General features: G+C 38.9%; 1 protein-coding gene across 3 annotated transcripts in view; it reads right to left on the bottom strand.

Annotated features, from left to right (window-relative positions):
* Window positions 1-11,531, bottom strand: part of LOC109921678 (rho guanine nucleotide exchange factor 17-like) — a 432,839-nt gene that overhangs the window by 52,246 nt on the left and 369,062 nt on the right. For all 3 annotated transcript variants that reach the window (XM_048597755.1, XM_048597756.1, XM_048597754.1), the window contains exons 7-9: window positions 7,203-7,253; window positions 5,151-5,260; window positions 1,204-1,289 (exon numbers count right to left, since the gene is read on the bottom strand). In XM_048597755.1, coding sequence (XP_048453712.1) covers window positions 1,204-1,289; window positions 5,151-5,260; window positions 7,203-7,253 — 247 coding nt within the window. The remainder of the gene's footprint in view (window positions 1-1,203; window positions 1,290-5,150; window positions 5,261-7,202; window positions 7,254-11,531) is intronic.

Genomic DNA, 11,531 nt, shown 5'->3' on the forward strand with positions numbered 1-11,531 from the left:
GTGACCTGTCCGTCCTCCCTGGACCGACCTATCCCCTCCCTAACTCCCCACCTACACTCACCTTTACTGGCTCCATCCCCGCCTCTTCGACCTGTCTGTTTCCTCTCCACCTATCCTCTCCTCTATCCATCTTCTATCTGCCTCCCCCTCTCTCCCTATTTATTTCAGAACCCCCTTCCCCTCCCACATTTCTGAAGAAGGGTCTAGGCCCGAAACGTCAGCCTTTCTGCTCCTATGATGCTGCTTGGCCTGCTGTGTTCATCCAGCTCGGCACCTTGTTGTCTCGGATTCTCCAGCATCTGCAGTTCCTACTATCTCTTAGAATAGTGAGACGGTTGTTTTTGACTGCTGCAGGATCGATGGGCTGAAGGGCCTTTTTCTGTGCTGTATATCTCTATGACCTGACTTTCACATTTCATCTTAAAGGTGGCACCTGGACTGAAAATGCAGAACTGAAGTATGAAAGAGGGGGAAGCAAGAGTGATTGCAGCAGGAGGTGAGAAGGGAACTGTTGACTGCCATATTTACCTTCCAATCTCCATGCCAAATGGAGCCTGCAAGCTGGTGGCTGCTGTCCCTGCTATGTCATCCACCACCTAGCATCCGCAAGAGAGGTAAGAAGAAAGGATAGAGAAAAAGAGAGAAAGAAACAGAAAGGATAGTTAGGCAGAGAGAGGAAAAATTAAGAAATGAAATAGGGGTAGAAGAGAAAGACACAGAGACAGCAAGACACAAACAGCAGAGCCAGTCTGAGAATTCATATTGTTCAACTATGATGTGCAAGGCCTCTATGATGCTGAAAAATGTTGCATTCTTACTTCACTGGGTTGCAAAATGTTTCTGTTTATTTTGGATTTGAACATTGCTGAATATTGCTGTATGTCTGATGTTTCAACCAGACTGCAAACTCAAAATGGTTACTGAACCTTTTGAAAATCACAGAAGCCTCTTGAAGCTTTATCCTGCTGAATTGTGCATCTGCCTCTATCTGTTCATTTCTTCACATTATGGGCTTTCTATGTTTCTACAACTCTCTTGTCCTTCTTAGGCTACTTAGGCATGTTTTGGCTTCTTGGTTTTAAATCTGTAGATACCCTCTATCATGGATGGTTCTTAACGACAGTCTGAGAGTTATGCTTTAAATTAGCATTATATCCAATTAGGATACATTAATGACAATTAATGCTGCAAATTATCACAGACCTTTCACAATATCCAAATCTTCCAAAGGTAGTTTCCAGAGGAATTTATACTTGCTTGCAGTATCAATCACACTCCCAGCTGTGTATCTATTAGAATGGAAACAATTAGTGGAGGTTAAATTTAACAAAATGAATATAGTACAAGGGTCAAGATAATATACTCTAACATCTTCTAGAAGACCATTACAATGTGTAAGGGCTGAACTGATAATGGGCGATGTGCTTCTTCAACTCTGCCATTCAAAAATCATGGGTTGGGTCAACCTAGAAAAGCAGTTTTAAATACTCACTGCTAGATGACCAGAGTTTGGATGGTGAGATAGATTTTTCTAGACCTTCCACACTGCCAGCATATATAAGAAAACTGAAACAGTTCTCTGCCATTTTCTGGTACATACCAGGTGAGGTTCCTTATTCTTATTTTTAGAAGATTTTGTTACCAGAACACTTCAAATTAGGTGCCTGAGTTTTGTCTTCGCAACTAACAAGCAAGTGAGCAAATGGCCCCCTTAGAGGGCCATGTTCCAAATACTCTCACACTGGTAAAATCCATATGATGTCACTACTCTGAACCATGGGCTGACATTTTTCTTTTTGTTTTTTTTAAAAAAGTAGATTCCGTGGCTGCTAGAAAAACATGTGGGACTTCTGAATTACAAGTAACATGATATTGGTTTGCATTCTGCAGTCAGCAGTGAAGGGATGGTGTTCAGCACTGACCTCAAAAAAAAACAGCCCATGTAGATTTAGCAGCTCCAGAACATCGATACTGACTTTGCTGATATGACTTTTCCCTAGTCTGATGTGACTTACAAATCTAATGTCATTTAAGCGAAGTCATGAAGCAGGCTGGCCGTTAAGGGAGGGAAAGAAGAAGAAGAATTCTTACTGCCAGCAAATCAAGAATTAAAAAAACACCAATTACAACTGATCTTTTAATAATTTTAATAAACCAAAAATAAAGATTGGGAAATATATGTGGAAGAAACTAGAAGTTAAATTACAAATAAATGTAAAAAAAAGTTCATTTTAAAAAGCATAACTTTTTAACGCTTTTGCAAGGAAATGATGAAATAATACCCCAAGCTTAAAGTATTCATTGGGTCAGAAAGATAGTTCAGCAATAATTATGTCATAGTACACCTTTAAAATGTAGTTACTGCTTTTAACAAGGCTTAACATTTAAAAAATCTTTTGGCAGGATTAGTACATTGATTCTGTGTTGACTGCATTTGTGAATACTCAAAATTGAACGATGTGGATGAGCAGTGTATCATTGACAAACACTTATAGATTTCCGGCTTTAACTGCACATGTATCATATCAAAATAATTACGCTCCTGGACTAGTATTTCAAAATCCTGAACAATTGACTTAAAGAAATAAATTGATTGGCCACAGAGGAAATTAAATTCAAGTACGTAGGAACATATGAATTAAAAGCAGGAGTAGCCAAGTCAACCCTTCAAACCTGCTCTTTTATTCAATAAGATCGCAGCTGAACTGATTACACTATCTCGACTTCTGCCTTAAAAAATATTCAGGGACTCTGTTGCCACTGCCTTTGATCAAGAGAATATCAAACACTGATCCTCTGTGAGAAAAGAAATTCTCCTCATCTCTGTCTTAAGTGGGTGACGCTTTATTTTTAAACAGTGATCCCAAGTTCTAGATTCTCCAACAAGAGGTAATATCCTCCTCATAGACACCCAAGATCTTACACATTTCAGTCAAGTTGTCTATTAGATAAGTTCAAGATAATCAGGCCAGGTCAAAGTGGTTTTGTGAAAGTGAAATCACGTTTAACCAATTTATTTGACTTTGAGGAAGTAACATGTGCCGTGGATAAAAGCGAACTGGTGGTTCCACTACATTTAGATCTTCAGAAGACATTTGATACGTTGCCACATCAAAGGTTACTGCAGAAAAAAAAAGCTCATGATGTAGAGGGTAGCATCTTGGCATTGAAAGGTGATTGGCTGGTTGACAGGAAGCAAAGAGTAGGCATAAATGGGTATTTTTCAGGTTGGCGAGATGGAATGAGGAGTGTGTTACAGGAATTCAGTGCTGGGACCTTAGCTTTTTACAACTTATATAAATGACTTAGATAAAGGGACTGAGAATGTGATTGCCAAATTTGAAAGATGAAATTATCCTTTTTGGCAGGTAGAATGAAAAAGAATATTATCTAACTGGTGAGAGATTGTGGAGCTCTGAGGTACAGATGGATCTGTATTGGGCATAAGTCACAAAAGGTTGGTATGCAGCTACAGCTCATAGTTAGAAAAGGTAAGAGAATGTTAACATTTATTGTGAGGGGAATTGAACATGAAAGTAGGGAGGTTATGCTTCAACTGCACAAAGCACAAGTGAGACTGTGCCTGGAATGCTGTACACAGTATTTTCACCTTATTTAAGACATAAATACATTGGAGGCAGTTTGGAACAGGTTTAATAGATTACACTTGGAATGGGGGTATTGCCTTATGAGTAAAGGTAGGACAGGCCGGACTTGTATCTGCTGGAATAGAGAACAGTGGGAGGTGACTTGATTGATAATATCTCAAGGAGCTTTGATAGAGTAGATGTGGAGAGGATGTTTCCCCTCATCGGAGAATATAGCATTAGGGAGAGTCACTGTTTAAAAACCAAGTGTGGCACAATTAAAATAGAGATGAGACATTTTATTTTCTCTTTCAGAAGGTAGAGTGTCTTTGGAATTATTTTCCTGCAAAAGTGTGGAAGCAGAGCCCTTGAATATTTTTAAGGAGGAAGTAGATATATTGTTATTTTAGCAGGGGGTGAAGAGTTATTATGAGTACATAGGAATGCAGATTTGAGGTTACAAGCAGATCAGCCATGGTCTTACTGAAAGATGGAATAGGCTCAATGGCTGAATGGCCTACTCCTTCTCTTAGTTCTTATGTTTTTATGTACATTCCATGAATGAGTAATAAAGAAAATCTGTAGACACTAGAAATAGGTGTCAGTTTTATCTTGTAGTAACAATGAAGACTGATAATGCCTTTTATGGAGTCATAGAGTCATCCAACATTCAAGCAGACCCTTTGGTCCAATCAGTCCATGCCAAACATAATCCCAAACAAAAATAGTCCCACCTACCTGCGCTTGGCCCATATCCCTCTAAACATTTCTTATTCATGTGCTTATCTAAATGTCTTTTAAATGCTCTAACTATACCCACATCCGCCACTTCCTCTGGAAGTTCATTCCATACATAAACCACTCTCTGCGTAAAAAAATTGCCCCTCATGTCTTTTTTAAATCTTTCTCCTCTCACCTTAAAAATACGCCTCCTAGTCTTGAAATCCCCCACCCTAGGGAAAAGACACCTGCCATTCACCTTATCTATATCCCTAATGATTTTATAAACCTCTATGAGGTCATCCCTCAACTTTCTTTGCTCCAGTGAAGCAAGCCCCAGCTTATCCAGCCTCTCCTTGTAACTCAAACCCTCTATTCCCAGCAACATCCTCGTAAATCTCTTGTGAACACTTAAACTGGTTTTTGGTTGTATAAACCAAACAGAAACACATTGTCTGGTATTGCTGATGGAACTATAAGTGTTCACTATTACTCCAAGCTAAAATGCAAAGTGTAAAAGCTTTTAAGGGTAGGTCAGTTGTTTATGTGAAGCAGTCCAGGGAGCCTGCTGATAGAGTTAGATGAGGAAAGGCAGGAAGGTTCAAAAGGAACATTAAGACTCGCATGGACTGATTAGGCTGATTGTCAAGTTACTGTACTGCATATCCTATGCAATGTAATGAATTTGGGCTGTTGCTTTAATTGGCAATATACTTGAAGCATCAGTTTAATACCTTGGATATCAGTTGAAAATTGATAGCAGATTCCTTTTAAAACAGGAAAAGACAAAGCACGCTCTGTCTACAAGTAAACATTTCTACGCAAGAGAGGCTGCACACTCACAAGCTCATAGAACTTCGTCGGAGAGAGCCAGTTTTACGTTTCAAAGTAGTGCAAATCAGAAGGTCTGTGAACAGAAACAGCGAGCGTTCCTTCTTGCTACTAACGGATTTCTGTATATAGAAGAAATGGCAAAAACAGAAACATATCGGTGTGACCATTAAGAAGTGTCATTTTCAATTATGTTAGGATAAACTTGAATTTAAGATGGTTACATGCAATAATTCTTTCACACAGGAGTCACCAGTGTAACTGGCCTGATCCATCCAAGTATTCAACGACATTGGATTGGTCTTCCTTCATTGATGTCTGTGTCTTCAAAAAGTAAGTCTAAGATTGCATGAGGATGAGAGTGCTATCTCTTAGAAATCTTAATGGTTACCAGACTGCAGGCTAGGGAAATATAAGAAGGGAGTAGGTAAGATGTGGGGAGTGGTGAGAAACAGGCATAAAGCTGAGCAAGACGAGGGACATAGAGATTCCGTTAAAATGGTAAGATGTCACCTTTATTTTCATTCACTTGTGGGACATGGGCATCGCTGGCTGGCCAGCATTTATTATCTGTCCCTAGCTGCCCTTGAACCAAGTGGCTTGGTAGACCATTTCAGAGGGCAGTTGAGAGTCAACCAATTTGCTGTGAGTCTGGAGTCACATGTAGACCAGGTGAGGATGGCAGATTTCCTTCCCTGAAGGACATTAGTGAGCCAGATGGGTCTTTCTGATAATTGGCAATGGTAGCTTCTTAATTTTAGACTTTTTTTTAAACTGAATTCAAATTCCACCACCTGCCATGGCAGGATTTGAACCCAGGGCCCCAGAACATTAGCTAAGTTTCTGGATTAATAGTTTAATGATAATACTGCTAGGCCATCAACTCCCTTTCTTCTTTCCAGTTTTTAACCTTGCAGCACTAATCATTATTTTAATATATTATTCCATTGTAAACTAAGGCACAAGATATTTTTTCAAGGGTTCTTGCGATTTTTTTGAGGTCTACTTTTAAGCTGTGGCAGTTACTTTTTAACTTTTCTACTCTCACGAAATCATTTGTTATGTTAAGCAGTCATATCGTAACAATACCTTTTACATTTGTGTGAACCAGAATTAGAAGAATTAATCAATATCTTTAATAATTAACAACCAGATTAAACAGAAAGCCACGATGCTCAAGGAAAACATTAACTTGCTAGACAACACAGATTTAAATTGGGACAAGACAATGGGTATCACAATAAAAGTTTCTTTTCAAAATAACATACGCACACACACTTATGGACACAAAAGGCCACCACCTTAAACACACCTTTCACGGACTGATGAGGTCACAGCTAATGAATTTCCATCACATATACACAAAGCTGGAAGATTTGAGCCAGGTAGTTACAACCTTTCTTTACTGATCACAGATCTCAATCTCAGGTTTAAGCTTCATAACAAAACAACAATTATTCATTGAAATAGCATCACCTCGTCATTCCCCCATGTGGTAGCTCTTGAACTTAACTAGCCTTAAATGTGAGATTCCACATCCATGTGCATGGAAGTCTCTACGTTGTGAACTCAAGCTTTTCTGGCTCCAGTTAGCGGAGTAGTTCTCCGTTGACAGTTTTAAAACTATAATCTCGCCTTTGCAGCCTCTCGCTCTTCATAGCCCTCTTGTAGCATCCTCCTCAACCCTCTCTTGCAGCCACTTTCTCCATCACCCCCATCTCACTAGTGAATATTTCATCAGCAAGCATGGGAGAGGTCCAACCAATCATTGGAGCTCCTCACCAATTGTATCCATTTTACTTATAGGGGCGACGTTTTGCCCAATGGTTTCCCGGCTGGCTGCACTTCCCTGGGTGTTTTGGTGGTTTTCACGGGTAGGCTCGTCTGCTACATACAGGTTTACCCATTATTCACATCCTTCCTTACTCTGATAGATTTCTCTTTCCAACTCAAGATGATCCATAATTTCCCATTACAAGATCTCAATCTCATTCAAGATCACTTCTTTCAGTTGTTCCCTGTGTTAAAGCAGTTAAGAGTTGCAAAGTTGGAAAAAATTCTTACCACTTCAGTCACCATTTCCTGTCTTAAAAATTTTCTGTGAGGAACCAGAAGCTGCAGAACAAGACATGAAAATTCACTGTTGCAGCACTGAGAAACCAAGCATGGTGAAAAAGCAAAATACAGATTTGAAATTACAATAAGACACAGGTTTCAGATCATCGTCTCTCGCAAGAGGTTGGGGGCATTTGAGCCTGGAAACAGGAGCAGACCATCAAGACCTTGAACCTGTTCTGCCATTCAATGAAGTTATGGCTGTTTTGTATTTTAATGCCTGTCCCATCTGCACATGACAAAAATCTAGCAATGTCAGCTTTCAAATCATGAATTGAGCTTGTACATGTTGCCTTTTGTGGGACTAGGTTCCACAATTCTACCAACTTTTGCCTGACGAACTTTTCCTCACTTCCCCCCCTAAATTGCTTGGCTCTGAGTTGAAGATAATGCATATTTGTCTTAGATTCCACAACCAGCAGAAAAGATATTAAGTCTTTTCAAAATGCTAAATACTGCAATCAAATCACTCCTTAATCTTCTATATTCCAGAAAATAGAAGCCTTGCTTACGTAATCTTATAATTTAAGCTCTAAAACCTGATAACATTCCAAGGCTATTATGTCCTTCCCAAAACACATTATCCAGAACTCTCCACAATACAACAGGCATAGCCCAATCAGAGCTCTCTACAGCTTTGGCAAAACTTTCCTGTCTACAGTCAAATTCTCTTGATACAAATACTAGAATTCTATTTCATTTCATTGATCTTTTCACAGACTATTTTATTTTAGTCATCAATGCACATAGGCCCTGAAGTCTCTATAGAACACATACAGTCATACAGCTTGCAAACAGACCCTTCGGTCCAACAAGTCCATGCCGAAATTAATCCCAAACTAAACTAGTCCCACCTGCCTGTTCCTGGCCCATATCCTCCAACCTTTTTCTATGTGTACTTATACAAACGTCTTTTAAATGTTGTAATTGTACCCACATCCACTACTTCCTCTGGAAGTTCATTCCACATGCGAACCACCCTCTGTTTAAAAAATTTGCCCCTGTCATTTTTTAAATCTCTCTGCTCTCACCTTAAAAATGTGTCCCCTAGTTTTGAAATCCCCCATCCTAGGGAAAAGACAACTACCATTAACCATATCTCTTCCCCTTATGATTTTATAAACTTCTAGAAGCTCACCTCTCAATCTCCAACGCTCCAGTGAAAAAAGTCCTAGCCTATCCAGCCTTTCTTTATAGCTCAAACCCATGGTTACTACTTGTCACCAGTTGAAAAATACTTGGGTGCATACTTATTTGTTCCAAAAGAGACCACCTCACACTTATCTCTGCACTGCAACCCATCTTCCACATTTTGCAGACTCACTTAATCTATCAATATCAATATACTTTAAAGTTCCTGACTAGTCTGCTTCGATGTCACCAATCTTTGTATTATCAACAAACCTGGATATATGGTTCTCTTTTGCATTATCTCTGTCCTGATGCACTGCATAGTTGAAATGCACAGATCTTTCTGGGTTTCCAGTAATCCAATTTGTCTACATAAAGCACATTTGGAGATTTCCAATCTAAAATGACGTTTCCTAAATTGAGAGTGACAATGTTCTTTTCTTATTTTCATTTGTGAAATTACCTGTATCTACTTTTCAACAGCCCATATTGCCCTTAATTACACTTTTCCTTCTAAAATAATTGTTTTTTTGTGTTTATCTTGATATCTCTCATACATTTTTATTCTACTTCATATGTTTTAATCAGTTTTGATTATATGCTCCATTTAATACAAGCTCAGAGAGAAAAAGCCATGGTAAACATTTAGAAGTTGGAAAAGCACGCACTTTAACATAAATACAAGGTGTCTTGTGTTTACCGGATAAGGTAAGAACAAAAAGGTGAGAGTCTTAAAATGGCAGGTGGGCTTCCTTTACAAAAGAACAGGATATGTGACGTCCACAGTTATTCCAGTATAGGATAAGTTAGTCATGTGGTTTCCCAGGAAGATGGAAAGTTTTCGAATGGAAAGCTAATTAGTTTGCATTTCTATCCGGAAAGAGGCTGAGAACATCACAATGCCATGGAGATGGGATGTTTAAGGAGATTCTTTATTTTGAGCTTATCACTATGTTTCAGTTAGTGCAGAGCCAGCAGGCAAAACAGATTGAGAGAGCAAGAACCAACAAGAGATGGCCAGAAAGGGAATTGTTTGATGTTTGGAAAGCAGCAAAGCGACTGTATCAGCTTGGGTCTTATGTAGCTTGTAGGTCTGTGGAAATTGAGAGATAAACCAAGATTCCCATAGTTGAATTGGAATAAATGCAAGGTCTATCTTCCATGGCACAGCCTGTGATTGGGAGGTGATATTCATTATAAGATCAAGTTGGTAAGGGGATAACCAGCTGGGAGATTTGTTTAGCTGGAAACCAAAGAGAGAAACCTAAACTAATCCTCTCAATGGATGTTAGCTATCCTTGTTGCAGTTAGAATTCTGGAAGTAATCACTATGTTTGTAGTTTAAAACTGTGGCAGTGGGCTGCAGGAAACCACGGATGTTTTTTGATGTTTTAGGCCACTGTTCGGGAGTCCCTTGGAGACTTGTGCTTGAGTTGTAGGATCCAGAGTCGTGAAGCTTTAAAGGAAGGTGGAGGATTGCTTAGCCAAAAGCAAATAGAAGAATTCTCGCAAAATCTGTATCTTGGAAGCTGGTGAATCAGACTGAATGTAGAGAGCTGTGATAGACTTTATGGGCTGGTCCCAGGGAAATCGAATGAACTTTCAAGACTCATAAGATAAAGGAATTCTTTTTTTTGGGGGATGTGGCTAAGTAAAAAGTAGAACTGAGTTCAAAGGTAAGTCTTTATAAGCTTTACTGTTATGTTAATGGTACTTGTTTTCTCTTTCTATACACAATATAACTGTGTTTGTAAAATATCATGAAATCTTGAGGTGTAATTTTGATAGGTAATTCTGGTATGCATGGATCCTTAAACGATTAATGACCGCTAACAGGATCATAATATTTTCTTGTCCCTTTTCATTCTTCATCTCTCTCCTGGTCCCCCGATTTACACTATTCTCTGTACTTTTATATACTCTTTCCTTGTCTTTTGGCACCTGTCACCTTTTGGTCAACGGTGATTGGTCTATTTACTATGAATGGTAAAGAAAGAATTTGCAGCTATGTAGGAGCGCCCTTCTCAAACTTAGACTAAGATTATTTCTTTAAATCTCCGATGTGGCCTTTGAACCCTGACTCAGAGTTTACAGTGCTACCACTGAGAGAAATATGATAATAACTAAGAGAACTTCAAGCAGAACAGCATAAGAGACTTTACAACATCACAATGGATATCCGATTTTTTTTAGCTCTAGAAAAAGTCCTTCCTGGATCATCAGGATGATAATTTTATTACATGTATACTTCACATATATCAACTGTCTATAATATTGCAGTAAGTGTTTAGGTTTATCCTAAATAACTACCAAGGCAAGAACATCCCTAATTTTAATGGCCAAAAAGGGCCAACATATTATTGTCTACCACAGATAAGTTCAGAGATTAGTAAGTTGACTTTTTCATTTTGATTTCTTTATTGAAGTATTTCAGCTCAGTATCATATCCACCAAACTGGGAACTCAGCATTGAAGGGATGGTAATGCCTAGTGCAATAGCAATGGAAATAATCAAACATCAACTTCGATAATGGCTGGCCAATGTACATTGCTAGCTTTATGCCTGGGCAGCAAGTTGAAAACTTTTCTTGCATGTTTTCACAAAGCTAAGATTTCATTTGACGTCATTTGACTGACATATCTCATTACACAATTCAAAATATACACAGATGGATCTCAGATAATGATAGGAGGAGCACAGAAAGAGGTGTAGGCCATTCAGTCCCTTCAACATGTTGCACCATTAATATAGACCATGCGCAATGTGTGTCTACCAGTCTTGGTTGTGTTACCATTAATTGACTTGTCCAACAAAAATCTCTCATTTTGCTTTTGATGTTTTCAATTGACCTGATCTAAAAGGCTCTTTGGGAGAGAAAGAACAAAACTTTGACCCCTACCTTTGTGAGAAAATGAAAGATTATGAATTGAGTCTTGAAGGATTTGCCTAAAACTGAAGCTGAGCATAAAAGAACAGAGGAAACTCTACTTCACATGCTTTATTCAAACCAGCAGATAGTAGACAACATTACAGAGATAGTAGGAACTGCCGATGCTGGAGAATCTGAGATAACCAGGTGTAGAGCTGGATGAACACAGCAGGCCAAGCAGCATCAGAGGAGCAGGAAAGCTGACGTTTTGGGCAGA

The sequence above is a fragment of the Rhincodon typus genome, chromosome 6 (genome assembly GCF_021869965.1).
Source record: "Rhincodon typus isolate 14 chromosome 6, sRhiTyp1.1, whole genome shotgun sequence".
Taxonomy (NCBI): domain Eukaryota; kingdom Metazoa; phylum Chordata; class Chondrichthyes; order Orectolobiformes; family Rhincodontidae; genus Rhincodon; species Rhincodon typus.